The following is a 27,966-nucleotide window of genomic DNA, read 5'->3' as shown; positions in this document are numbered from 1 at the left end:
ACAGGAGGAGGCTGCGGCCGCTTGGGGCTTTAGGGAGAAGTGGGGGAAGGTGAAAAGGAGAGGTGTTTACTCTCTCAGTGCGCAGGCGCGAAACCGCGGCCTCGCGTTCTTAAAGCGATAGGAAAGAACTGACCTATTTTCTATGGAGTCTTGTAATAGGTGAGCTGATTACATCTGCCTGACCCAAGCTTGTTTCGGTTAAGACACCATTCCAAGGAGCTCAGCTCACTCCTCTGTCTTGAATCATTTTCCCCTAATTCCATTTAAAATGCAATCATTCGTTCATTCCTTCATTCAGTAGACATCCATTGAGCTTGCCTTGTGCTGGGCTGTAGGAACACCATGAGCTCACAGTGCGGCGGTGGAGACAAGCCACCACACACACAGTTCCCATAAGGTGTCCCCAAGAGCTTCGGAGCTCAGAATAGGTGATACTTCTCCTCCTTTGGGGAGAGGCCGTGGGCATGGCTTCACTTTTCAGCTGGTGTATAAAGAATGTGAAGTTAGCCTGACTGAGCAGGATGGGAGGGAAAACAGCACTCCAGGCAAGTGGAACGAACAACAGAGCCCAAAGGTAGGGAGGCATGAAAAGCCTGGCTCGTTTGGGAATGGAGAGCGGGCGATGTGCGCAGTGGGGCATGAGATCCCTTGGGAAGCCTTCCCTGGTTTGGGTGTCCTTGCTGCATGTTCTCAGAGCTCTCTTGTAGTCCTATCCTAATGCACTTTACATTTATGTTGCTTGAGAAGTCTGTCTCAACCTGTGAGGTGTAAACATGAAGTGAACATCTCAGTCTCATTCTGATGATTAAGACTTAGAACCGTCCATCTTACACTTCAGTCTGATATTTACTTCCTCTAGCCGGAGCCCAACTTGTAGTTTCTGGGACTTTTATGGTCCCTCTTCTTTTCAGTCCTGGATTGTTGAGATGGGGTTTAGGAGCAAGCATTTTCTTTTTTTTTTTTGAGACGGAGTTTCGCTCGTTACCCAGGCTGGAGTGCAATGGCGCGATCTCGGCTCACTGCAACCTCCGCCTCCTGGGTTCAGGCAATTCTCCTGCCTCAGCCTCCTGAGTAGCTGGGATTACAGGCACGCGCCACCATGCCCAGCTAATTTTTTGTATTAGTAGAGACGGGGTTTCACCGTGTTGACCAGGATGGTCTCGATTTCTTGACCTCGTGATCCACCCGCCTCGGCCTCCCAAAGTGCTGGGATTACAGGCTTGAGCCACTGCGCCCGGCCAGGAGCAAGCATTTTCTTAAATTTTTTTTGAGACGGAGTTTCACTCTGTCTCGCAGACTGGAGCACAATGGCGCAATTGGCTCACTGCAGCCTCTGCCTCCCGGGCTCAAGCTATTCTCCTGCCTCAACCTCCCAAGTAGCTGAGACTACAGGCACCCGCCTCCATGCCTGGCTAATTTTTTGTGTTTTTAATAGAGACGGACGGGATTTCACCATGTTACCCAGGCTAGTCTGGAACTCCTAACCTCGGGTGATCCGCCTTCCTTGGCCTCCTAAAGTGCTGGGATTACAGGCCTGGCCAAACATTTTCTTAAGGGACCTCCTGTGCTGAGAGTTAGGGGCCATAGCAGCTTCACTGAATATTGTGGTCCGTTGGGGTTGAGAACAGAACTTTAAAAAAAAATTTTTTTTTTTAGGAGAAGAGGTTTTGGCCAGGCGATGTAGCTCACACCTGTAATCCTAGCACTTTGGGAGGCCAAGGCGGGCAGATCACAAGGTCAGGATATCGAGACCATCCTGGCCAACATGGTGAAACCCTGTCACTATTAAAAATGCAAAAAGTAGCTGAGCCTGGTGGTGTGCACCTGTAGTCCCAGCTACTCAGGAGGCGGAGGCAGGAGAATTGCTTGAACTCAGGAAGCGGAGGTTGCAGTAAGCCGAGATCACACCACTGCATTCCAGCCTGGCAACAGATTGAGACTCTGGCTCACAAAAGAGAGAAGAGGTCTCACTTTTGCCACCCAGGCTGGTGCAATCATAGCTTAAGTATCGAATCCTGGGCTCTCAACATCAGCATCCCAAGTAGCTGGGATTATAGGTGAGTGCCCACCACCACACTCATTTAACTTGTTCATTTTTGGCAGAGATGGGGGGTGGTCTCAACATCTTGCCCAAGCTGGTCTCGAACTCCTGGGCTCAGGTGATCCTCCAGTTTCAGCCTCCCAAAGTTTTGGGATTATAGACCTGTGCCACCTCACCTGGCCAAAAAGAACTTTTATCTGAGGAATGAGAGTCCTCTTAAATTATCAGGCCCAGATGGCTGGGCATACTATTGGCATTTGAGACCTTCCTGGGCAATAGTGTCAGACCCTGTCTCTATAAAAAAATAAAAATAGGCTGGGCATGGTGGCTCACGTCTGTAGTCCCAGCACTTTGGGAAGCCGAGGCAGGCAGATCACCTGAGATTGGCAGTTCAAGACCAGCCTGACCAACACGGAGAAACCCTGTACTAAAAATACAAAATTAGCCGGGCGTGGTGGCACATACCTGTGATCCCAGCTGAGGCAGGAGAATCGCTTGAACCCGGGAGGCGGAGGTTGCAGTGAGCGGAGATCATGCCATTTGCACTCCAGCCTGGGCAACAAGAGCGAAACTCCATCTCAAAAAAAAAAAAAAAGCCAAGCATACTGGTGTGCATCTGTAGTGCTAGGATCTCACCATTGCACTCCAGCCTGAGCCACAGAACAAGACCCTGCCTCTAAAAGAAAAAATAAATAAAAATAAATATGCCCAGCAAGGCATTAAGATGACAGAATCAGCCAGGCTCGATGGCTCATGCCTATAATCCCAGCACTTTGGGAGGCTGAGGCGAGCAGAAGGTCAGGAATTCAAGAACAGCCTGGCCATCATGGTGAAACCCCATCTCTACTAAAACTACAAAAAATAGCTGGGTGTAGTGATGCCTACGTGCAATCCCAGCTATTTGGGAGGCTGAGGCAGGAGAATCACTTGAACCTGGAAGGCAGAGGTTGCAGTGAGCCAAGATCGTGTCACTGCCCTCTAACTGGGGCAACAGAATGAGACTTGGTTGCAAAAAAAAAAAAAAATTAAGAAAGAAAATAAAATGACAGAATCACATCTTACGTGTCCCTCCTTTGAGCTATGTATTCATCTCTTGACATGCTTGCTGTTGCCACAAGTAGCTATAAATTAACCCAATAATGTTGTACTGGACACTCTAACATACACCCTATAGTTTAACAATGTATGCATTATTAAGCCAATTAATAGTTTATGTTATTTTAATGTAAATTCTTGGTAAATAACTCAGGAACTGCCTCTTCTTTCCTTATGAATATCCACTTGTAATGGCTGCCAATCAGAGCGTCTATTCAGAGCAACTTGAATCTATGCTCCTGGGTTACAATCCTCAAGCATATAATAAACTCTCTACTTGTATTCATTTTCCCTCAGCTGCTTCCTTATAGGTTGACAGGAGATTTGGGGGCTGTCATTCTGGCTGATGTCCTTAGTCCCATGACATTTCCTCTTTGCCTTCATCTTGCCCCATGGCAACTGCCAGCAAGTCAGCAGCCACAATTTCACCTACTTGCCATAGTCCAGTCTCATAGGGAAGGACGGCCCCATTTCTGTGTCCCTTAAATTTGAAGAGTAGTTCTTGCCATATAACTGCTAACCACTTTCTCACCATACCACACACCTCTCCCCACCCACCCCCAGCACCTACAACAGTAACCAGTGCTTAGTAGACCTATGATGAATATTTGTGGAATGAATGAGATAGGGCCCTGCCCTCACCAATTTTACATTCTGTTTGGAGAACCAGACAATAACAAACTCACGATTTGTGGTAAGGCCTATGAAGGGAAGAAACCAACCAACTGCAACAAGGAGGAGCTATTTCAGATGGACAAATAGGAAGGAGTATTGAGGTGAGTAGTGATGGTGTCTTGGTCCAGGAAACAGCATCAGAGACAAAAAGAGGTGGTGTACCTTTGGTGGTGGAATTGGTGATTCATTAAATGGGGGTGGAGGGAGAATGAAGGAGAGGAAGAAATGAAGACTTCTAATTTTTTTTTCTTTTTTTTTTTTTTTGAGACAGAGTCACTCCTGGAGTATATTCTAGGAAAGAAAAAAAAGAGAAATAATAGAGACAGAGTCACACACTGTTGCCCGGGCTGGAGTGCAGTGGTGCAATCTCAGCTCACTGCAACTTCTACCTCCCAGGTTCAAGTGATTCTCCTTGCCTCAGCCTCCTAAGTAGCTGGGATAACAGGCGCACACCACCACGCCCGGCTAATTTTTTTGTATTTTTAGAAGAGACAGGGTTTCACTATGTTGGCCAAACTGGTCTCAAACTTTCAACCTCGTGATCTGCCTGCCCTGGCCTCCCAAAGTGCTGGGGTGTTACAGGCATGAGCCACTGTGCCCGGCCTAAGACTTCTAAATTTTGACTTGAACAACTAGATGGATGTTGGTGTCATTTACTGAGTTGGGAAAGACTGGGAAGGCATGAATCTAAGGTCCATTTTGAACATGTTAAATTTTTTTTTTTTTTTTTTTTGAGACGGAGTTTCGCTCTTGTTACCCAGGCTGGAGTGCAATGGCGCGATCTCGGCTCACCGCAACCTCCGCCTCCTGGGTTCAGGCAATTCTCCTGCCTCAGCCTCCTGAGTAGCTGGGATTACAGGCACGCGCCACCATGCCCAGCTAATTTTTTGTATTTTTAGTAGAGATGGGGTTTCACCATGTTGACCAGGATGGTCTCAATCTCTTGACCTCATGATCCACCCGCCTCGGCCTCCCAAAGTGCTGGGATTACAGGCTTGAGCCACCGCACCCGGCCCTGAACATGTTAAATTTAACCATTACAGGTCCACATTAATGTATCAAATAGGCAATTGGACTAGGTATGGTGGCTCATTCCTGTAATCTCAGCACTTTGGGAAGCTGAGACGGAGGAGGATCACTTGAGCCCAGGAGTTCGAGGGCAGCCTGGGCAACATAGTGAGACCCCATCTCTACAAAAAATTAAAACATTAGCAGGGTGTAAGTGGCACACACCTGTAGTCCCAGTTACTCTGGAGGCTGAGATGGGAGGATCACTGGAGCCCAGGAGTTTGGGGCTGCAGTGAGCTATGATTGCACCACTGCACTCCAGCCTGGGTGACAGAGAGACAGAGAAAAAAAAAAGGCAATTGAATAGATAGGTTTTGGATTTCGGAAGAGAGAGTTCTGGGGATATGAACTTAGGAGCCTCTACATATCTGCATAGCGATGGTGTTTAAAGCCATGGGATTGGGGTGGTTTGGAAAAGAGGCTTAGGTCTGAGCTGTGGGGCCTACGATTTAAAATTCAAGTTGAGAGGGATGAGTCTATAAGGGAGGGCAGAGAAGGGGTCACCAGAAGGGCATGAGGAAAACCGGGAGAGAAAGAAATACTGGAAAGCAAGAAAGGAGAGTATTTTGAGACGGAGCAGCTGACATTCAGAACCCGACCAATGGCTAAGACTAAATAATCTGAGGCTGGTGCGGTGGCTCACACCTGTAATCCCAGCACTTTGGGAAGCTGAGGTTGTTGGATTGCCTGAGGTCAGGTGTTCAAGACCAGCCTGACCAACATGCCAAGACCCTGTCTCTATTAAAAATAGAAAAATTAGCCAGGCATGGTGGCATGCGCTTGTAATCCCAGCTACTCTGAGGCTAAGGCAGGAGAATCACTTGAACTCGAGAGGCAGAGGTTGCAGTAAGCCGAGATCACTCCACTGCACTCCAGCCTGGGTGAGAGAGGGAGACTCTGTCTCAAAAAACCAACAAACAAAAAATAATCTGAATGCCAACCTACTGTTTTTTTCTGGATCCCATCTGTAGGCTTGGGCTCTGGGGCACTTTTCAGCCTACTAGCAATTCTCTGCTTCAGTTCCACTAAATTTGAATCTACCTTAAAAAATGGAAACTGGGCCAGGCATGGTGGCTCACACCTGTAATCCCAGCACTTTAGGAGGCCCAGGTGGGCAAATCGTTTGAGCTCAGGAGTTCAAGACCAGCTTGAGCAACATGGTAAAACCCTGTCTCTACCAAAAATACAAAAAATTAGCCAGGCATCGTGGTATGCACCTGTGGTCCCAGCTACTGGGGAGGCTGAGGGGAGGATCACCTGAGCCTGGGAGGTGGAGATTGCAGTGAGCTGAGATTGTGAGACCTGGTCTCAAAAGAAAAGAAAAGAACAACTGTCTCTGTAATATACATACATTCACCATGTTCATTTATCCACTATTATTTATTGAAGGCATATTATGTGCCAGGCCCCAGAGATAAGATGGTAAAGAAAAAAAAACCCTAGTCCAGGCACTTAGGAAGCCCTCAGGAACTTACAATGTATAGGAGAAGACAAGTAAATAATTACCCAAGTAAGTATATGGTGCCATGAAGGAAAAGCAGAGGGCATCACGAGAACCGGTCACAGTGTTACTTTGCTTGGATTATGCATGACATGCTCAGCATCCACTCTTCACATGCAACTCTTTACTGTGCCCCAAGGCCATCCTTGACAGAGACTTGAGGGATTGGGTCTAGTCTCAGTCCTGCTACAAACTCATTGAGTGACTTCAAGCAAGTATTCTCCCTTCTCTGAGCCTGTTTCTTCTATAAAATGGAAGACTGATGGTTAGACTAGATCACAGGCCTTTTTTTTTTTTTTTAAGACAGTCTTGCTCTGTTGCTTAGGCTGGAGTGCAGTGGTGACATCTCGGCTCACTGCAACCTCTGCCTCCCAGGTTCAAGTGATTCTCTGGCCTCAGCCTCCCAAGTAGCTGGTATTACAGGCAAGCGCCACCATGCCCAGCTAATTTTGCATTTTTAGTAGAGATAGGGTTTTACCATGTTGGCCAGGCTGGTCTTGAACTCCTGACCTCAAGTGATCCACCTGCCTTGGCCTCCCAAAGTGATGGTATTACAGGCGCGAGCCACCACACCCAGCCTAGATCACAGGGTCTTAACTTAAGACCCACAGATGAGCTTCAGAGATATAAAACTGCATGGGAATTCTTGCATTTTCTTTCTTCTAGATAGTGGGCTCACAGCTTTTATCAGATGTTTATGCTGATGACTCAAAGAAACCCAAGGACCCAAGGAGCAGATGGTTCTTTGATGATATAAGCAGAGAACACAGATGATGAAACAATGGACGCTGAAAGTGAGTTTTTGCTTCTTGGACAACATATCCCTTCCCTTGACTTTGTCATGAGTGAGGAAAAGGCCTGATATTCCTCCTGTGGATGGTGAAGCTTAGTCACCACATAATGGTAACCCAGAGAAAGGATGAGAGGAATCTACCATTGGTGAGTACCTCTCCAGGAGCAGAACAAAGAAAGAGTGGGAACACACAGAAAGTTTGTGTCATCCTTTGTGCCATCTGCCTCATGGTGACCTGCTTTGGGTCCATTCCATCTCATTCCTCCATCATTCCTGGCTGGGGTATGGACACAAAAAATATTTATCTACACCGGAGGAAAGGTTGGAATCTTGACACAAAGGAACTTTCATTTCAACTTCTTTTGTTGACACAAAGAAACTAAAGGGAGGGGCTGGGCATGTTGGCTCATGCCTGTAATTCCAGCACTTTGGGAGGCTGAGGCGGGCAGATCACATGAGGTCAGGAGTTTGAGACCAGCCTGGCCATCATGGCTAAACCCTGTCTCTACTAAAAATACAAAAATCAGCCAAGCATGGTGGCACATGGCTGAAATCCCAGCTATTTGGGAAGCTGACGTAGGAGAATTGCTTGAACCCAGGAAGCGGAGGCTGCAGTAAAGCCAAGATTTCACCACTGCACCGCAGCCTGGGTAACAGAGTGAGACTCCGTCTCAAAAAAGAAAAAAAAAAAAAAAAAAAAACTAAAGGGAGGCCCTCAAAAACACACACTTTGAGATTAACTAAAAAGTCAGTAAATTAGAAATCTGTGACTCAACTTGTAAGAATGTCAGCTAAAAAAACAGCTTGCTTGGCACAGTCTTCAGGACATCAGTGTCCTGTCCTTCCTTCCTTGTCTCCTCTCAGGCTGTGTGGGAGGGAGATTCATGGGGGAGCCTGAGGTTGGATGGGTTTCCAACCATTCCAGAGCCTGTGTCTCAGTCTCATACCAAGGTTTGGCCAACTATGGAAAAGAAAGGCACTTTCTTAGTTATCTAAAAGGCTGCAGGTGCATGAGTTAGAGGTTGTGTGGTATTTGTGGGGTGGGAGGGAGAAAAGGCAGAGACAGCAGCCTGTGCATAGTCATTGTGTTTTATTAGATCTGGTATATTTCTTATTTTACAAAATATATAGAAGAGCCCAAAATGCAAAGCAGTCAACAGTCTTCTGATGGGGAAGCGGGGCTCTCTGGGGGCCCTCCCCTTGGATTCTGGCTGACTGGGAAGGTAAGCTGAATGGGACGAGCAGGTGTGCTAAGGTGTGGCAGCATGGCTGGGGTGCTGACAATGGGGTTGGAACCTGGGTCCTATGGTCCCTGCCCTCTAGGTGTGCTAAGGGGCATCTCTGGGTAGACTGAGTAGAGCAAGAGGAGACCCTAGGGAACTGAGGAGGTTATCTGGGGGGTGGGTAGAGCCCAGGTTGATTGAAGATTCTGGTGAATGCCCCCACACTAGGTTCAGATGCTATGCCTGCCTCCCCACTTCCCTCTCCCTTCTAAGGCATCCACTGTGGGAGTGATAGGCCCAAGTTCAGGAAGGTCCCAAGTCTATAGAGAACATGGGAAAGAAAAACTCAAGTCATAGCCATCAACAGGGATTCTGAGCAGGGAGGGTGAGATGAAACTTTGGCAGGCATCAGCCAGGACATCTCCCATCCACATTCCCTTGCCAGACCACCACCAACACATGCAGGAAGGAAGGAGAGGAATTAATGCCAGGGAGGAGCCAGATATCCAGCCCCAAGCTCTCCATGGACACTGAAGAGGGTGTGGAAAACTTCTGGGGCATTTCCAAAAAGACAAAATCTTCTGCAAAGCCTGGAAACTTATATTTTGATGGCCCGTGGTAGCAGACATTTTGAACTTGGAGCTATAACCTGGTATGCCTGAGCACTCACAATCTGTCCAGGCCTTTCTACTCAACCCCAGCCACCCCCTAGGACTTACCCATTGACTCAGGCCCAATATATCTCCCTATACATTCTTGTCCCCCTCCCACAGGACTCTCAAAGGCTGGTCTGAGAAGCCAGCCAGTGCCAAGAATGGAGCATTCTCTCTGAGAAGGGAGTCTTAGGGGAAATGTTTATGAGGTCAGGGATGGGGAAGCACCATAGCAGGAGACATCTGTCTAGTGTTGTGGTTTCTAGAGTGGGGGTAGGAGGTGGGGAACCACTCAATTACTACAGGAGGGGCACTCTTAGCACTGGGCGTCAGGCAGGAAGGTGGTGAGAGCTGGTGGGAGTTGGGAACACCCTCCAGATGCACTCTGCCCACTCTCTGGGCCCTTTAGCTCCAGAGATCTGGACTACTGAATCCCCAAGCTCTTGCATCCCTACAGCCCCCAGAGAGGGCTAGGACGAGGCTAGACCTGGGAAGAGAAGGGTGAGGTCCACCTGGACTAGGGCTAGATCATGGTGCCCCCAGGAAACACTGACCCCCCTCTCCTGGGGGACTAGATGACATTGTCAAAGAGCTGCATGGACCTCATGATGTTCTCATCCTGTGGCCATGGTGTGACAAAGCAGATTGAAGAAAGAGAAAGAGAAAGAGCTTGTCAGAGACAGGGAGAGGGACACTGAGTCAGAGATGGGGACATTCAAAGGCACAGAGGAAGGAGATGCCCAGAGAGTCCTGAGGTAGGGAAGGGGACAGCCTCCCACAAAGGAATAGGATTGACATGTGGGGGTGAGGTAGGGAGGTGGTATTCTGCCCAAAGAAGCTTTTGCCTACATTACTGAATCAGGCCTGAGTCCTGGTCAGGGTAACGTAGAGGGCAGGGAGCTGTACCTTTTGACAAGACTCAATGAATTCCTCAATGGTCACCACACCATCCTTGTTTCTGTCCATCTTCTGCAAAAAGGTAGTCAGGCGGGGAGAACAGGAGGAATGGCAAGAGAGAGGCAGACAGAAGTCAGGTGAGTTCCCTGCTGATTCTTGGCCTCCTTCCCTTCACTCCAGGGCCCTCCAGCCTACCCAGTCCCAAGCACCTGGAAGAAGCTCTCCACGTGTTCCCTTGGGGCCTCCTCCCGGAGTGCAGGGTATGTGTACTTGCCCATCATGTCATAGATGGACTTCATGATGTCAAGCATTTCCTGTTAGGCCAAGAGAGAAGAGGCTCCTTCCTCAGAGCCTCCAGCCTCCCTTGATCCCTTGCTTGTGGGCATATGTGGGTCATATTTCCCTCCCATCACCCTCCGCACACAACCCCCATCACCACCACAGCCCCCCAGCCCTTCAGTTGCCCTGCACCTCCTTGGTGATGCAGCCGTCCTTGTTGAGGTCATACAGGTTGAAGGCCCAATTCAGCCTGTCATCTACAGTTCCCCGAAGAATCACCGACAAACCAGCCACAAAATCCTGGGAAAGAGGCAGGAGGGAGCTGTGTCTTCAGGTACTCTTCACCCAACCCCTTCTCTGGGTTTGGCCTGGAGATCCTGGCCCTGAAGTCCCAGGAAACAGGCTTCCCTGGCCCACCTTGCCCAGCTCACCTCAAAACTGACTGAGCCATCATGGTTGGTGTCAAAGGCATTGAAGAGAAAAGTGGCATAGGTGCTGGAGTCTGCAGGGTGAGTGTGGTGAAGTAAGTTGACTTCCACACAGGAGAGGACTTCCTCCCTCTGCGGAGCTCCCCATACCCGCCATCACCTTGGCATTCCCAGCCCCTCCAGAAATCCTCCCTGGCTCAGCCTAGAGATGGACAGCTGCTCCCCCTTAGGCCTTGTCCCCTCACCTCCTTGAGGAAAGAACTGGGAGTAAATCTGCTTGAAGTTCTCCTCATTGACAATTCCGCTGGGACATTCCTGGAAGGGGAGGGGACCAGGCTGAGGGCAGAGACAAAATCCCCTTCCATTCACCCCCACCTCCCTCCATGGCCCAGCACTCCCAGGGAGGGAGAAAATCTTCAAGCCTCCAGAGGACTCACCACATGGCTCATGTGATGGGAGGCAAGACTTCTTTCCCAGTGCACAAATGAAAAACATGGAACGAAACTGGCAGTCTACAGGCGCCACTTCCTTTATGGACCCGCCCCAGAACGTCCAGCTAGAAGTTCGGGCTCAGGGCCTCGCCTCCCTTCCGCCCGCACCTCAAGCACCCAAGCCATGCTTTGTGGGAAACTATGGACCGGCCTGGGTCCTTCTGTCCCACCCTTGCTGAGTTTGGCCTGGCTTTGCACTCACGTTCTTGAAGCCCCGGTACAGGACCTGCAACTCCTTGCGAGTGAACTTGGTTTGCTCCTGCAGCTGCTCCAGACCCTCGGGCCGGTGACACACGGTAGACAATTCAAACTCATCCTCCACGCTGTCTGCAGGAGCGGTAGGAAGGACAGCCGCGCCTCAGGCCCGGCCCCCGCGACCCCTTTTCAAATCACTGATCCCATTCATTCACCCTCCTCCCAGTCCCATCCATGCCGGAGACCAGGCTGCCAGTTCCCTGGGCCCCTAGCTGAGGACGCTGAGGCAAGGAGAAAAGATGCTGGCCATCTTCGAAGTCTATGAGCGGGCCAAGGCCAGGCCTGGCCCCAGAGCCAGGGATCCGACTCAGTGCTCGCCCCTGGGTCCTGGATCCCTGGTTGGATGGGAAGGCCTCCAGCCGCTTCTTCGTTTCAGAAAGTGAGGAGTGGTAAAAGCGCGTTCGAGAGGGGGCGTCTGTGGGTCAGAGCTCTGGGCCTTTGGAGACCAACTCAGATTCGCCCAGCCCCACCCAGCCTTGCCCTGTCCACCCCCTCCCCTCGCCCCGCCCCGCCCCATCTATCCCAGCCAGCCATGCCCGAGCCATGCCCCACCCAGCTCAGCCAACCTCCATCCAGACCTCACACCCGGCCCCAACTCAGTCCCGCCCCGCCCCCATGTCCAGCGCCCAAGCAAGTACCCCCAACAAGCGCTCCCATGGCGGTCCCGCCCCGCCCCGCCCCCACCAGGAGCGTAAGTCACCTGGGTCCAGCAGGCGGGGTCTGTGGGGGCGGAGGGAGGCTGGGGCGGCTAATGCTGAAGGGAGCGAACTGTCACCGAGAAAGCGGAAGACCCGGCCAACTGCAAACACACACCTCGCCCCTCACACTCACAGCAAACCTCACACCCTAGCCCGCGCAAAGGCACACCCAACCAGCACAGACACACACGAAATGGACCCCACGCAAACAAGCTTGCGGGACTCACACTTGACCTTTTCCAAATCTACCGCCGTGTGGGACCCAAGTCCAACACAACAGCATGCTCAAATAAGTACAAAACGGGCCTTTACGGCTTGCAAAATGCAGTATGATCCTATGAGGTGGGAAAGGCCCAACTGAGGAAACGGAGACCTAGAGACAAAGCGAGGTCACTCAACTCAAGATCACTCAGCGGGGAACCAGGCTGGGACAGAAAACCCAAATACCCTGGCGTCTGGAGGAGGGTGGGTGCTATCCTCTACACCCGTCACTGTCCGTCCGGGGCACGAGCAACACATATCAGGGGCCCACAACACAGTGGGGACGGGGCGGCCGCAGAGTTGCAGACACTAACCCAGCTAAGCCACATACGGACCCTCACGGCCGCCTGGTCTCGCCACAGCCACACAGGCTCAGGCCTCAGCCCGGTCACACTGGTCACGCCCACACTCTTGGGTCCCACCGAGTTTTGCTGGAGCAGTGACGCCCACACGCACTCGGGCCCTGCCCCCAACTGACCACGCCCACGCACGCTGGTACCAGCCACGCGCACACAGTAGCCACGCCCCCTTATGCTTTAGCCTAGCCAGCGCCCACCCCTGACCCCCCCCGCGCGCGCGCGTGCGCGCGCACACCCCCCCCGCAGGCCTGGGGCATGCACACCCATACACATACACACACACACGCAGGACTGGGGAGCACCCCCCACACACGCAGGCCTGGGACATGCGCGCATACACACACACACACACACACGCAGGCCTGGGGCATGCACGCGCGCACACATACGCAGGCCTGGGCACACCCCACACACACGCAGGACTGGGACATGAGCGCGCACACACACCAAGGCCTGGGGCACGCGCCCCATACACACACCCACCGGCCTGGGGCATGCACGCGCACACACATACACACGCAGGCCTGGGACATGCGCGCATACACACACACGCAGGCCTGGGGCACGCGCACACATACACGCAGGCCTAGGGCGTGCGCACACACGCACGCACACATCGGGCCCCGCCCCCGGAAGCACAGGAGAGGCACTTGCTTTCACTGACTGAGGGCAGGGCTTGGGGCCCGCAGCACGGCAGCAGCTTGAGGAATCGCTGCTTCAGCGCTTTTTTAGTGGGCCCTGGAGGGTGGCCTGGGAAGAGAGAAGACCCCAGGAAGGCACATTAACTCCCATTGTCCCTCTGTTCCCTGTCCCCTCCCCACCAGTCACAAATCAACCCCATCTGGGGACGGGGCTGGGGGAGGAATTGGAGTGGGGGAAGGGTGGCTGGAATAGGGTTGGGGGAGCCCAGTGGGTCCACAGAGGTGAGACTCAGGCACTTTGTTTAATGGGATGAGGCCGATGACAGCGAGACGGCAAGGAGGAGGTGGCAGTGGCCTCAGTGTCTTTGCTGACCTAGTGCCCTTGGCTCAAGTGCCATGGCTGGACCTCTCAGGGTGACGTCCAACCCAAGGATTGCCTGGGTAGGAACACCTCTCTCATACACACACCTATGATGACAGGCATGTACAGTGACATGTAGAATGATAAATCACAGTGATGGATGCCAGTGACAGCTTGATATCCAGTAACTCACACCTGATGGCCTAATATGCATGCTCCAACACACACACACACACACGACTATGATCTGGTACTCCTTAACCTAAACATATACAAATGAGACCTAAGTAAAACAGGGTGCACACACATGGAGACCCACATAGGCCATCTCTCACACAGCATGATCAAACCACACAAGAACACACAATGCCTCTAGACATCATGACACATGAGTCTACTAAGAACACTATGACACATTGTGACCTTATAACATGATACATTTGAAGGTTGTCATGACACATACCCATATCATACTGTGACCTGGGTCCCCATGGCACCCAGATATCTAAGGCTGTACCTCACCCACAGAGGCTTCATTTTTCCTGGGTACACCCAGTTTTCTTTCTTGTAACCCCTTCTCATTCCAAGGTGACCAGAATCTTCCTGCCAAAGGGCAGGGTTCCTCATCAGCTAACTCATCTACCCTAAACTGCGGCCCCTACTCAGCCCTTTCCAGTATGGCTTGCTCTTTGAAGGTAAAATAATAGCAGACTTAGAGACAATAAGAGATCTTGGAGGTGAGTATTCTGGTGTATTGTGGCCATCCAGGGCCCACTGATCAACTTGCCTTCCCCTCTTTTCTCCTTATTTCCGCACATGTCCTGCAGCTCTGACTGACTGGAGGACCCTCAGTATTAGTGTGTGTGTGTGTGTGTGTGTGTGTGTGTGTGTGTCTGTCTGTCTGTCTGTCTCCCAGCTGCACTGCATTCAGATTCCTGGGTCAGAGTCCACCGGATCTGACACAGCGGCTAAAGTCGGCCTCAGTCCATTCCTGGAGGGGTCTAACTTCCTTTAGTTAAAGGTTGCTCCCCCTCCATACACCCCACCCTCCCAATCCAGGCCTCACCTTCCAGACCAGGAGGGTAACTGGGTGAGTAACCACCTCCTCCCCTTCAACATATCCTTACCTCCTCCCACCCCAGGAACCATGGAGAGGTGGGAGGGAGGTGGTGGACCAGGCAGGGGGATCGATGGAGGCCTGGCCTCCAGCCCAGGGCTCCATTAGCCTGGACTCTGGTTTCCCAAAGCCGGATTGCACCTGGGGCCTCCAATGGTGAAGTCGCCCGACTTTGGGGCGGCTCTCCTGCTCCTGACCCCAGCGCCTACCTGTTTCCAAGCCTCTGTCTCCTCTAAAGGTGGGAAGAGAATGGCTTCCTGGGATTCCCAGATGAACCCTCTTCCCCGTTTCCCATCTAAATTGAATGGTAAGTTAGAGCTCAATCAACTTCACCTTTTCCAGAGTGAATGAGAATGAGCTCACCCCAGCTGTCCCAGTTCATCTCAGTCCAACTCCCTGTTCTCCACTCCACCCCAATAAAGGCAGCAGAGCATAGAGGGTGAGCTAGGAGTTTTCTGCTGTTACTGAACCCTAGAGCAGGCAATTCATCGACCTTCCTCTTGTTACCAGCTTCCTTCATATTTTTCCAGTTCTTCCAGGCATCTACCCTGCAGTGCCCCATGGTTCTGGCCTGTCTTTCTGTCCCTGGTGGCACTAGGGAACATCCATGCCATGGAGCTATACAGTTCTTGCCGTGAAGAGGAGGGGGAGGTCAAAACTCCCAAGGAGGAAGCAGAAGTGCTCTCCTCTCCACCCCAATATTACTCTCCTTCCTGACTTTGGGGTGGGGTGGGAAGGGGAGTTGATTTTTCCACTCCCAGTGTCTAGGCCCTGGAGACCATTCTGCCCTTGGATCCTGATAGGCGCCTGGAGAGGCAAGGGGTCTTGGGAAGCAGCCCTCATCCCTAATCAGAGCTGGGCTATAAATGTCTCCATCACAATGTTCACACTCTTTTCCCTTCAGAACCCACCTCCTCCCAAGCCTTGGGTATGGAGCTGGTATATCCTCAGGGAACTCTGGAATCAGGCACATACACAACCTGACACTCAAAATAGGCTCAGCCACACACTGTGCCACTCAGGCCTGGCCACGTCCACCATCTTACAAAGCCACATGCCCTGTCACTCTCACACATACAGCCACATCCCTCTCCCACACACAGGCTCACACAGTTACATACTTTGTACTCTCTCACATACAGAACACAGAGTCACACCCTGTGTCTCTCACACACTGAGCCCATACACCCCATAAGCTACACTGCACAGATGGAGGTGTGGAGAGAATGCACAGGCACTGTGGTGGGCCCCTGACTCCAAAAAGGACCGCCCAGAAATCTGGTGTTATCTCAGGATCCCTGGAACCTCCCTCTTCTACTCCAGACACTCCTTCCCTATCTCCAGACCCCTCCTGGTATCCCCCAGAATCCCTTTGCCTCCTCATCTCCACACCCCAGTCCTTCCACACTGTACCCCTCATCACCTCCTAACACCTTATCCTCCAGATTCCCTCCTCCCTCCACATCTACTCCTCAAGGCCTCCTCTTCTCCTCTGCCAGATGTCGTATCCCCCAAGCACCCCTACTCACCTTGCGGATGCCTGTCCCATCACTCACCTGCTCATCCCTGCCCCCAGTCATGAAGACAGAGAAATATCCCCTCCCCAGTGCTGTGGGGCAGCAGCTCAAATGTGCCAGGACACCTGGATTACCTTCCAAGGAGACAGGCTCAAAGAGGCCAAACTGCTCCAGGACCTTGACAAACAGAGCGAGGACCACGAGCACAGCAACCATCTCCAGCCCTTCCAGGTTCATGGTGGGCCTGGGGCATGGCCCCTACAGGGCTGAGGTTCAGACACACCGGCTGGCTGCCTCACAGCACCTCCCCCTCAGGCTCCCCAGCCTGAGTAGGACCGCCTGCAGCCTCCCTCCCCCTCTCCCTCCCTGGATCTCCTCCCTCTCCCCCCTCACCCCGCCTCTGCCCCACAAGCCTCCCAACCACAGCCGCCGCCTCTTCCTCTTCGCAGGGCCACCTCAGCCTTTGGACTGGCACCTCCTCGGGAACCTTTGGTGCAAAGTATAGGGACCAGGACAGGACAAGATATGGGCCAGAGGAGGGAGGGGGCAGTGACCTGCCTCTGTCCCTGAGGAGTGCTTCCCCTAGACATCCTGTGGCTAGTCTGTGCCAAAGGGAGGGGGCACAAGGAGAACCTGAACTTAGGGAGAAGACACGGAAGGGCAGGGTGTATGTGTGTGAGAAACCACCATCTGCACATGTATAAGTAATCAGATGCATGGGTCAGAACATGTTACAGTGGCTGGGTGTTTCCTGTGTGTATATTCCTGTTTGTCAGTATGGGAGTGCGTATGTCTCCTCTTATGTGTGTGTCTTTGTGCGCTTACACGTGATTGTGCACCTGTCACAAAGGTGTGTGTCTGGTGTATGGTTATGCATTTCAACTCTTACACATATGGGTATGTGAGCTGGTATCTAGTCTGCATGTGTGGGAGTATGTTGGAGTATTCGTGAGTGTGCATGGGGAGTGAGGTTTTTGTGTTTTAGTAGGGTTGTAGGATGTGGGTCTGAAGTTTGTTAGGTATGGGTGTGTCATAATTTGGAGAGTGGGTCTACCGTGGCGTCATTGTATTGGCATGGAATTGTATGAGAGTGGAGGGAGAAGGCGGTGACCTCTCTTGCTAGGAGGACACCATCAGTATCGATTTGGTTGCCATGGAGACTGTGAGGAGGAAAGCACTCTCTTCCCACAGGCCACAGACAGTGAAACTGAGGCCCAAGGGAGAGGGGATAAGATCCAGTAGTCTAGGCAGAAAAAGGCCACTTAACCCCATCAAGACCCTCTGGGGAGGGGACTTATTGCAGCTGCCTTTGGGGCCAAGAGATCCAAGCTTCTTGGGAGAGGAGGGAAACTGTGCTGGCTCCTGGCTGGGACCTCATCCAGGAGATGCCAAAGCCCTGCCTGCTCCTCAGGAACTGTTATTGAGCTGATAGAGAAGCCCAGCTGCTGTAGGAGGGAAATCTGAACCCTCTAAGGGGGCCACCCCTCTGGCCAGCATCCCCAGAGTCCCTCCCTCCTCTTCCCTGCCCCTTCTTGATGGGCGGGAGGGTGTGTAGAGGGGTGGGGAGAGGCCTACAGAGACAATAAGCCACAAGACTAGGCCTCTGGGTCAGTAACAGAATTACTACCGCTGCTGGCTAATGGTGACTGAGCGTTCACTACGTACTAGATAACGCGCTCTGTACTTACGGGCATTGTAACACCGAATTTTCACAATAAACCTATGAAGGCAGTACTATTATCCTTGTATTATAGGTGGTGAAACTAGGTCAAAGATAAGCAAATCTCCAAGATCAGAGCTTCACTTTTAACCCAGTCTGACTCTGAGCCTTCACTCTAAACCACCACACTACACTGGCTCCCTTCTTAGAAAGCTGGTCCACGCAGGAGGCCCAATTTAGGGGGACTGGCCCCAGAAGGAGCCCTCCCTCTTGTCCAGCTCTTGGATGACTGTGTCTCAGCCCAATTTGTGGGGTGGGGGGCAGTCCCTATGGCCCCAGTTTAGGTTGGCTGATCTGCAGTTCTAAATAGTCACCACCAGGGGGCAGGCGTCCAACCTCACATGCTTCTTCCCTCTCCCTCGACCCGCCCCATGCAGGGAAGGTGTGGGAAAATGATGCTTCACATAGGCTTTTTTTTTTTTTTTTTTTTTGAGACAGGGTCTCACTCTCTCACCCAGGCTAAAGTGCAGTGCACTAGCGATTCTCGTGCCTCAGCCACCAAGTAGCTGGGATGCCACCACTTCCAGCTGATTTTTATATTTTTTAACTTGAAGTCCGGACCTCAGGTGATCCGCCCGCCTTGGCCTCCAAAGTGCTTGGATTACAGGCGTGAGCCACCACGCCCGGCTGATTTTTATATTTTTAAGTGGGGTTTTGCCATGTTGGCAGGGCTGGTCTCAAACTCTTGGCCTCAAGTGATCTGCCCACTTTGGCCTCCCAAAGTCCCGGAATTCTAGGCGTCAGCCACCGCTTCCAGCCTCAAACAGGCTTGGTCTTCTGTTCCACTCCCTTCTCCTAGGAAAAAGTCTATTCAGAGGTTGCTTACAGTTTCTCACATCTTAGAGGTTACTTATTTACAGATGAAACCAGCAAATATCTCCCTATGACTGTCCAACTTCCACCCCTGGCATTTAATATTCTTCCCTCTGCCCTCATCAGGGCAGATACTTTTGTTTCAGCCAGTTTAGCCTCCTCACTGTAGCCCAAATACACCAAACCCTGTCCTATCTCTGTGCTTTGCTCTTGCCATCTTCTCTGCCAGGGCTTCACTGCCTTCTGCTTTTCCTCTTACCTATCCACTACAGGCAGCTTAAATTCCCTTCCCCTCAGAGCCTCCAGCCTTCAGTTGTCTACCAGTAACCTGAATTCTTACTAAATTCCTTGCAGAGAACTCAAAACTCAGCAGGGAATTCTGTAATGTTATCAGTGGGAACAGTAAAAGGTTGTGTAGCATAGTAGGTGATAGGGTGCCAGACTCCCTAAGTTCAAATCCCAGCTTTGCAACTTGCATTAACTAGATGGGCTCTCAACCTCTGTATACCTCAGTTTCCCATCTCATATGGTTGTTGGGAGGAGGGGGCGATAAAATAATACATGGAAAGTTGTTAGAATAACACCTAGCACAGGCCGGGCACGGTGGCTCATGCCTGTAATCCCAGTACTTTGGGAGGCCAAGGCAGGCGGACCACTTGAGGTCAGGAGTTCGAGACCATTCTGGCCAAGATGGTGAAACTTTGTCTCTACTAAAAATACAAAAATTAGCCTGGCATGGTGGCACACATGCCTGTAATCACAGCTATTCAGGAGGCTGAGGCAGGAGAATCACTTGAGCCCAGGAGGCAGGGGTTACAGTAAGCCAAGATAGTGCCACTGCACTCCAGCCTGGGTGACAGAGGAAGACTACATCTCAAAAATAAAGAATAACATCTAGCACAGAGTAACTGCTGAATAAGTGTTTGCTACCATTATTAATAACATAATACTCCCCCTTACATTTCTATAGCTTTTTTTTTTTTTTCATGGAGTTTCACTCTTGTTGCCCAGGCTAGAGTGCAATAGTGCAATTTCAGCTCTCTGCAACCTCCGTCTCCTGGGTTCAAGCAATTCTCCTACCTCAGCCTCCCCAGTAGCTGGAATTACAGGTATGCGCCATCATGCCCAGCTAAGTTTTTGTATTTTTAGTAGAAACAGGTTTTACCACATTGGTCAGGCTGCTCTTGAACTCCTGACCTAAGGTTATCCACCTGCCTCAGCCTCCCGAAGTACAGGCATGGGAGTCTGTACCCGGTCATTTCTATAGCTCTTAACAGTTCATAAAGCACTTCCACAAACACTATTATCTTGATGGCTTCTCATAACAACCCCATGAGATGGGCAGTGCATAGTATTGTACACATTTTACTAATGAGGTAAATGAGGCTCAGAGAGGTAAAGGGCCTTGCTTGAGGTCACCCAGCTAACAGGGTATGAGGCTGTGATTTGAACCCAGATTTCTGTGCATCAGTCTTGTTTCCTCAAAGACATTCTAACTTCCTGGAGAGCAAAGATGTTAAAAGAAAAACAAAACAAAACAAGATAAAAACTGGTCCTACACAAATTGAGTGCCAAGCTCTGAGCTAGTGTTTGTGCAATGAAGGTGAACCAAATATGCTCTCACTGGGTAGGGAGAGACAGCCCCACTGAGAGAACTCTAAGGAATCTACTTATTCAAAAAATATTTGCAGCCGGATGCAGTGGCTCATGCCTATAATCCCAGCACTTTGGGAGGCCAAGGTGGATGGATCATGAGGTCAGGAGTTCAAGACAAGTCTGGCCAAAATTGGCGAAACCCACTCTCTACTAAAAATATAAAAAATTAGTCAGGCATGGTGGTGCACCTGTAATCCCAGCTACTATGAAGGCTGAGGCAGAGAATTGCTTGAACCTGGGAAGCAGAGGTTGCAGTGAGCCAAGATCGCGCCACTGCACTCCAGCCTGGGCGACAGAGTGAGACTGTCTCAGAAAAAAAAAAAAAAATTTATGGCATGCCTATAGGTGATAGGAGCTGTTATAGGCAGGTCATGGAATGAATTATAGCAAAAGCTTCTTAACTAGGAGGTCAGGCTCAAACATCAACCGTCCATCTTAACAAGGAGATCAACATTTGGTCAGAAATGATGGGTGGCTCACACCTGTGATCTTAGCACTTAGGAAGCTGAGGAGGGTGGATCAGGAGTCCCATCCCAGCCTGGGAAACATGGCAAAACCCTGTCTCTACAAAAAATTAGCCTGGCTTGGTGGTGCACACCTGTAGTCGAAGCTACTTGGGAGGCTGAGGTGGGAGTTCCAGGCTGTAGTGAGCCATGATTGTGCCACTGTACCGCAGCTTAGATGACAAAGTGAGACCTCTATCTCAAAAGAAAGAAAGAAAAGAAAAGAAAGAAAGAAAAAGAAAAAGAAAGAAAGAAATGACATTTATCCATCACATTTTGCATCCTGGATACTTTACGTGTAGTAACTCACTGAGTCCTCATAATAAGCCTGAGAGGTAGGATCTATTATTTCTGTTTTTACAGCTGACATAGTCAGAGTGAGTAGTAGTATATACCCACTTTGCAGATGAAGAAATTGAAGCTCCCCACTTGGGAAAAAAGAGTGATTTTTTTTCCCCAAGATAACAGCTGACATGCTAATAAAGAATGAGTTTGGCCTGGCATGGTGGCTCACACCTGTAATCCTAGCACTTTGGGAGGCCCAGGCAGGCAGATCACTTGAGCTTAGGAGCTTAAGAACACCCTGGGCAACATGGTGAAACCCTTTCTCTACAGAAAAACACAAAAATTAGCTGGGCGTGGTGACATGCATCTGTAGTCCCAGTACTTGGGGGGCTGAGGCCAGAGGATTGCTCGAACCCAGGAGGCAGAGGTTGCAGTGAGCCGAGATCACACCACTGCACTGTAGCCTGGGCAACAGAGTGAGACCCTGTCTCAAAAAAAAAAAAAAAAAAAAAAGAATGAGTTTAACCAGAGTCAGTGATTTGTCAGCTCCCTCAGGCAGTCTCTCAGTCTCTCAGGGGTGTCAAGGAATCCTAGGTGACTAAAGCTTAGTTTATGTAGGGGAGCTATGGGTAATAAAATCAAAAAGGGTCAGATTCCATGAAGCCTTGAATGCCAAGCCAGACTATTTGAATTGAAAGGGGCCCCACAACAGCACCTCCTTGCTCCCTGCTGCTGATTCACGGAGGGACAGACAGATAACTTGCAGACAGTTGCCCTGGCCCTGGCCCCTTCTCTTCCTAAGTCCCACTCTCAACTCTCTGAGACTTCAACCCAGCCTTGCTAGTTCACCTTCATTGCACAAACATTAGGACTCATGGTCCTAAATTAGCCAGGCATCCGGTGGCAGAATCTGTCAGGAGTGAAAGGATGAGCTGTTTTTCCAGGCTCTCCCTTCTCTCCACTCAGAGACTTCTCAAGTCTTTGGGTTCTGTGAGAGACTTGGCAGATTTGTCCTCCCCAAGCACCTGTGTGCCACAAATTTAGCTTTTCAATCAAAGAGAAATCTCAAAGAAAGCACATTAGATAGAGGGGGAAACTCCAGGGAAAACTATCTTGAGAGATGAGGTGGGCATTCCCCAGATCCCTCGTCTTACCACAGAGATATTCCTATCATTTAGTTATTTATCTCCCCCAGTTCAAACGTGAGTAACACTGCCTTGTGGGGGAACCCACTCTATGCAACTGTCCCACCTTTCCCAGTCTGTCTTTATACCCTGCCTCCCCACCACTGTTAACCTGGCCAGTGAAGACCTCAAAGCCCTTCTCTCAGTCCCCCAGACCCATGCCATTCCCAGCTAAGCCAAAGACACTGCAGCCCCCAGCTGCATCGGGTGATTAATGACCTCCCTAGATGTTGGGGCTATTTTGGGTCCTGGAAGTCATGCCTGCAATGATTGAGAGCTTGCCCTGCCTGGCTCCAGCCATCTGTCACTGGAGACAGGTCCAAGCAGGGGGCTTGGAGGTTATATGCTCCCCAAAAGATTTCCAGGTTTGGTTCTAGCTCAGCACCATCCATCTCCCCTTCTTCTGGGGGACAGATGGCAAGGAGAGGCCACCAGCCCTGCCTATACCCTAGGGGTTCAAGTGAATACCCATGGAGACTGCCAAAAAACTATAGATCCCAGAATGCCATGGGACTAGGTTGTTTTGGTCTCTTTGAGACCAGGTGCAGAGGGGAAGTTGGGTTCTGCGGGCCCTGCCCAAGTAGCCATACGGAAACGCAAGTGAAGATGTGCATACACCTCAGCAGTGCTGTGGGATATCCTCAATCCACACCTCATACACTCCACAAATCTCACACCAAGGTACAACCTCAGGAAGGCTACACAACTAACTTAGAGACTCAGGAACCCTCAACCCAGTCTTGAAGCACAGAACTCCAGGTACAGACACAGTCTTGGTGTCACCGAATCCCAGCGATCACAACCCCAGGGATACACAGACTCAGCCATACACAGCCCAGCGATGCACAACTTAGTAATGCACAATCCCATTAATACACACTTCCAGAGAGAGATAAAACAGTGACATACAATCCTTAAGCCACACAAATCTATCCGTCCCACGTCATGCATGAACTCGCTAGCTGAGTTCATGTTGGTCTAGGCCCATCTCAGGGTTTTTCCCTTCTGGACACTGACCCTTCATCTTAAGACCCCTTCAGCCAAGAAATGCAGAAAAGGGCTGAACCTCTTCTCTGCTCTGCTGCAAGCCTCCTCCTTTCATCCCTGGGAGGCGCCCTGCCCCTCACTGGAGGCCCCCTCCTCTGCCTTCAGTGAAAAGCCCTGCCCCCTCCACCATTGTGAGGGACCGCGATGCCCCCTCTCCTTTCCTCTTTGAAGAGCGCTGTCTTCCTCCTGCTCTGTAAGGAAGCTCGCCCATCCCCTGCTCCGCTCCTGTACGAGATCTCATCTCGGAAGCCCTTTTCTTGGAGGGATGTTGCTCCCTCCATCTATGTGAGAAGCCCTTCCCTCCCTACCTCTGCGGAGCTCCTACTCCACTTCGCTCACTTTTTGAAGGATCCTGCCCCTCCCTTCCCTTCCTCATACCTGGCGACAGCGACCCAGTCACCAGCTGGTAGAGGGATCGCGCTGCCTGCCCTAGAGGGCTCCGGCACCTGCGGGGGCACCGGTTCATGGTTTGGTGGAGAGCTCTGTGGCCAAGCTCCGCCTTCAGGGCCCGGGGCGGTCCGGTCTCCGCCCTCACCCGAGTGGGCCCTGTGTGGGCGGTGCGGGAGGGCCGGCCCGGCAGGCAGAGGATCCAAACCCTGGAGCCTTCCCATGTTCTCTTGGCCGCACGAGAGGAGCTCACTCTGGCCCCGTCATGTGAAGCACCCGCCCCCCAAAGTTCCTAGACTGGGCGGGGAGGACTCAGCCTTCTCAGCGAGTGTTTTCTGGGTTCTGGCGGGGAGGCCAAGCAGGCGCACGTGGATTTTGAGAAAAGAGCTGGATGGGGAATGAACCGTATCTTTTATTGCTCCCTTTCAGCCCCCTTCTCCGCCTGTCGCACTCCTCCCCGCACCCCGCCCCCACCATTTTGGCATAAAGAGCTGAAGGGGTAAGAGGACAGAGTCGTCATGGCAACTCCCCACACTTCCACACTTTCTGGACCAATGGAAGAAAAGGCAGGAGGAAGGAGAAAGAGGCCAGTGTATTGGAGTGGCAGAGAAGAGGCGGCAGAGCTATGCCCCACTACTTTCTGTCTCCCGGCTCCAAATCTCCTGCTCTCATAACTGTTTCTATTTATGTCTGTCTCAGTGCGGCAGGTTCACAGACTCTACCACCATACGCTGGCTACAGCCGAATGCTTTGAGAAGAACCCCCAACCCCACCCCACTTCAGTCCCGCTGCGCCCCCTTTCCTGGACTCCGGACTCATCTCTATCAGGTTAGACCCCAAGTAAACCCTTCCAGGACCCTCCAACATCTTCAAATTCCTAGGAAAGCCTACAGGAGAGATACAGTCCCACTCCTTCGATTGGAATCCCATATTTCTGGTTGAAAATCCTACATTTAAGAGGTGAGAATGACCTCCTAACTCTGGGCAAATCTTGTCCGCTAGACAGTGACGGTCCCCATCGCGAAGCAGCTCCGCGAGCATGGCTCCTCGCAGCCACACGGGGGCGCCCCCGCCCCAGGAACAATACTCAGGGCCGGAGGGACACCACTAAGATCCCAGTCCAGGGATCGAGCTCAGTCCTGGACAGCCTGGCTCCAACCCTCTCCTCATCTTCTCCTGGCCTCTCTTCCGCTCAGACAGCGCGGCCTTTCCACTCGGAACTGCACTGCCCAGCGGTCCCACCGGGCTGGGAAGACCCGAGGGATTAGACGGGGGTTCTGCTCGGGCTCGGACTGTTTTTCGTTTTTTTCTGAAGAGAGTCTCTACCAGCTCCGTTTTGAGCTTGGAGTGGGAGTGGGGAAGCAAAACGGTCGGGGGTACCCAAGATGCCCTAAGGTGTAACTTTCCAGCTGCCTCCCTGCAAGCCTGATGGGCTGGGATGACGGGGGCTGGAGACTACCCTAAATCCGATCAAAGGAATTCCACCTGCAGGGAAAGGGAGGCGAGGCCTGGCGCACGCTTCAGCACCACGGACAACGACTCGCCTTCAGGCTTCAGCTTTAGGCGTCCCCCAGCGCTCAGCGACGCCCACCCGCCCGCCAGCCCGCCAGCCGGCCAGGGAGTCTTTGTTAACACTGGCGTCGCAATCTGATTCGTCTCCCTCTATAAAATAAGCTGCTCTTCGAAAGGAGAGCTCCTGGTAGTCCTATTTCTACTTTCCAAGTCGTGTGTGGAGCTACCTTACAGCTAGGCTGCTGCAGACCCGGCCCACAATTCTTGATGCTTGTCAACACTCGATCTTTCCATTTTCCTTGGGAGGTAGGCAGGCAGGTGGGAAGTAACATTCCTTTTTACAGATGAGAAAAGTGAGGCCAAGAGAGCAAAAGTCACAGAGTTGGTGCACTTCCATTCCTGACTGACCTGAGTCAGGGCATCTCCAAATACAAATACTTCCCGACCTAATCTCTTTCAAATAGCCAAGTGAGGAAGGGATGGTTTCACTAAGAGGTAGAATCCATTAAAGCTGGACACTGACTAACGTGATGCTAATAAAGGGCCCTAGGCCCTTACTACTCTCAAGAATCCTAAGCTGGTGGTGGGAACAGAATTCACAGAAGAGCTGGACATCGAGACCTTTGGATTCCATCCAGCTCTGAGGCACATATAGTATGCTCTCTCATCTGGGGCCTGCCTGAAGGACTCCCTTGATCCTGACTAGGGCCTCCCTGGGGACAGTGATGGGGGTGGAAGAGACACATGCTCAAGGCACCTCATCCTAGTCCCCTCCCCATTCCCAGGTCTCAATCTCACTCCCTTCAGGAAGAACAAGAATCATGGCCTCCCTCTACCCCCCAGCTTTGTTTTGGTCTCAGGGAAGACAGCCTCCCTCCTCCCACTCTGCTGGCTTTCTAGAGCAGGTTGTACAATGAGACACACAAACACACACACATGGAAATGTACGCAGAGTGACACAGTCACCTACACAAACACATGGATCTGCCTACCAAACCGAGGAACATTCATATGCACAGATGTACTGGTCTCACATACCTCCCCATGTGGGAAAGAGAGGATGCCCGGGCAGCCAAGTGGTTTGGGGGTACATAGGGGACGCCGCAAGGCACTTCCCAGGCCTAGGGCTTCTAGCTCTGGCTCTGGAGGTGAAGCATGAGGATGTGTTTTCCTGCGGTTTGAGGGAAGTTCTGGAAGGGTTGTCAGGGGGTGAAGGATTCAGTTGTAAGAATAATCTTGAGCACATGATTTGGTGGAGAGAGCTGACCCAGCACTAACTGAAACCTCCCTGCAGGGGCCAGGTGCTGGAGCCATAAGGTCTCCTGGAAAACAGGCTGGGCAGTTGAGCACTAGAGTCCCTCCTTGGGTCCACCTGGGCTATTTGTGGAAAACTTGGGGAAGCAGTGGGGTGTGCTAAAGACCCCTATCTGCACCAGAAAGCCAGAGAGGCAGCAAGGATGAGACACATCATGGACACTCACAGAGCCCCACTGCAGACATCACCACATGAAAGTACACAGCTAGCACTCAACACTCATCTGACAATCATAAAACACAATACAACCTTCTTTGACAAATGCTTATCCAGAGGGCTCATGGTCATGAAGTCTTACAAAGAGACAAGCCACCCTAAAGTGGAGCCTGTACAGAATTACACACTCGAAACACGTCGTTGCACATACAATAGAGACACATGGTCAAAACAACTTCATCAGTACAATCAGGGTCCTACGCAACCTCAAACATCTGACGAGACCATACAATTGCATTGCCAGACGCAATCGCACTTACCCTAGCTGTCACCAAGCCCAGGGCACATGGCAACCAGCTGTGGGAGACACACACACACACACACACACACACGAATGACAGGCGCTCACGCACGTAACACAACCCACTCCAGACACCCTCCCAGCCCTGTGTCACACACGCCCACACCTGCTGCCTCTCCACACCTGCCTCTTCTGCTCCTCCCCCACCTCACCCCCGGGGCCCAAGGCTTGAACCCCAGTGTCCTGCCGCCCAGACCGGCCAGGAGAGTACCTGGGAATGGGGCAGAGTGTGGGTGCGGGCCAGGCCAGGGTCAGAGAGGCGGAAGGGTCTGGAGGAATGGAATCCACCCTCCCTCCCGCGACCCCCACGTCACCGACTCACCCGTGAGCTGGTCGTAAGAGCCGTCCAGGTCTCGGGAATCGGACAAACTCTCCTTGCGGCCCTGGCCCCGCATGGCCCCCGGCGCCCCGCTCCCGCCTGTGCCGTGGGAGGGGGCGCCGGGTGGCCGGGATAGGACGCTCACACGGCGCCCCCTGGCGGCCTAGTGTGCTGTCGGGGCTGGAGGAGTCTGGGCTGAGGCTAAGCCTGAGATCCGGCTCGGGGTCTGGGGCCCTCCCGAGGGTCTTGGAGCAGAAGAGGGAACACTAGGCAGCAGGTGAGCGCAGAGCCGGAGGCAGAGCAGAGCTGAGCGCGGAGCCGAGCCGAGCCGCCTCTCTCCTCCCGCCCCCTCCCC

General features: G+C 51.8%; 1 protein-coding gene and 1 long non-coding RNA gene across 9 annotated transcripts; one reads left to right on the top strand and one right to left on the bottom strand.

Annotated features, from left to right (window-relative positions):
* The first annotated feature begins 9 nt into the window (after nucleotides 1-9).
* Nucleotides 10-11,453, top strand: LOC105708173 (uncharacterized). 3 transcript variants are annotated; one of them, XR_001105260.3, is made up of 5 exons: nucleotides 10-574; nucleotides 3,801-3,912; nucleotides 7,047-7,319; nucleotides 8,305-8,396; nucleotides 10,127-11,453. It is a non-coding gene; the product is annotated as an uncharacterized LOC105708173 (long non-coding RNA). The 3 variants fall into 3 exon arrangements; XR_001105259.3 differs by lacking the exon at nucleotides 3,801-3,912 and having other exon boundaries at nucleotides 12-574; XR_001105261.3 differs by lacking the exon at nucleotides 3,801-3,912 and having other exon boundaries at nucleotides 13-574; nucleotides 7,047-7,174.
* Nucleotides 8,243-27,943, bottom strand: KCNIP2 (potassium voltage-gated channel interacting protein 2). Of its 6 annotated transcripts, none has more exons than XM_012439381.3 (10): nucleotides 27,615-27,943; nucleotides 13,372-13,467; nucleotides 12,100-12,153; nucleotides 11,347-11,471; nucleotides 10,899-10,968; nucleotides 10,657-10,727; nucleotides 10,418-10,525; nucleotides 10,156-10,260; nucleotides 9,956-10,018; nucleotides 8,243-9,668 (listed from the first exon to the last, which is right to left on the bottom strand). In XM_012439381.3, the coding sequence occupies exons 1-10, from the start codon at nucleotides 27,685-27,687 to the stop codon at nucleotides 9,621-9,623; spliced, it is 813 nt and encodes a 270-aa protein (XP_012294804.1). In that variant the 5' UTR covers nucleotides 27,688-27,943; the 3' UTR covers nucleotides 8,243-9,620. The 6 variants fall into 6 exon arrangements, with proteins under 6 accessions (XP_012294804.1, XP_012294810.1, XP_064230028.1 ...); XM_012439387.3 differs by having other exon boundaries at nucleotides 12,100-12,198; nucleotides 27,615-27,692; XM_064373958.1 differs by lacking the exon at nucleotides 10,156-10,260 and having other exon boundaries at nucleotides 27,615-27,692.
* Between the last annotated feature and the right edge of the window lie 23 nt (nucleotides 27,944-27,966).

This window comes from Aotus nancymaae, unplaced genomic scaffold, assembly GCF_030222135.1.
Source record: "Aotus nancymaae isolate 86718 unplaced genomic scaffold, 86718_ANA_hifiasm-v0.15.2.pri h1tg000010l, whole genome shotgun sequence".
Lineage (NCBI taxonomy): Eukaryota > Metazoa > Chordata > Mammalia > Primates > Aotidae > Aotus > Aotus nancymaae.
The sequence above is the reverse complement of the archived record's forward strand: the minus strand, read 5'-3'. Positions and strand labels throughout refer to the sequence as shown.

Coding starts and splice junctions, on each gene's coding strand:
- KCNIP2 (XM_012439387.3), bottom strand. CDS start 27,687: ATGCGGGGCCAGGGCCGCAAGGAGAGTTTGTCCGATTCCCGAGACCTG. Junction 10,969..11,346: donor TGTACCGGGGCTTCAAGAAC/GTGAGTGCAAAG, acceptor CTCCCCTTCCAG/GAATGTCCCAGCGGAATTGT. Junction 9,669..9,955: donor TCATTGAGTCTTGTCAAAAG/GTACAGCTCCCT, acceptor CCATGGCCACAG/GATGAGAACATCATGAGGTC.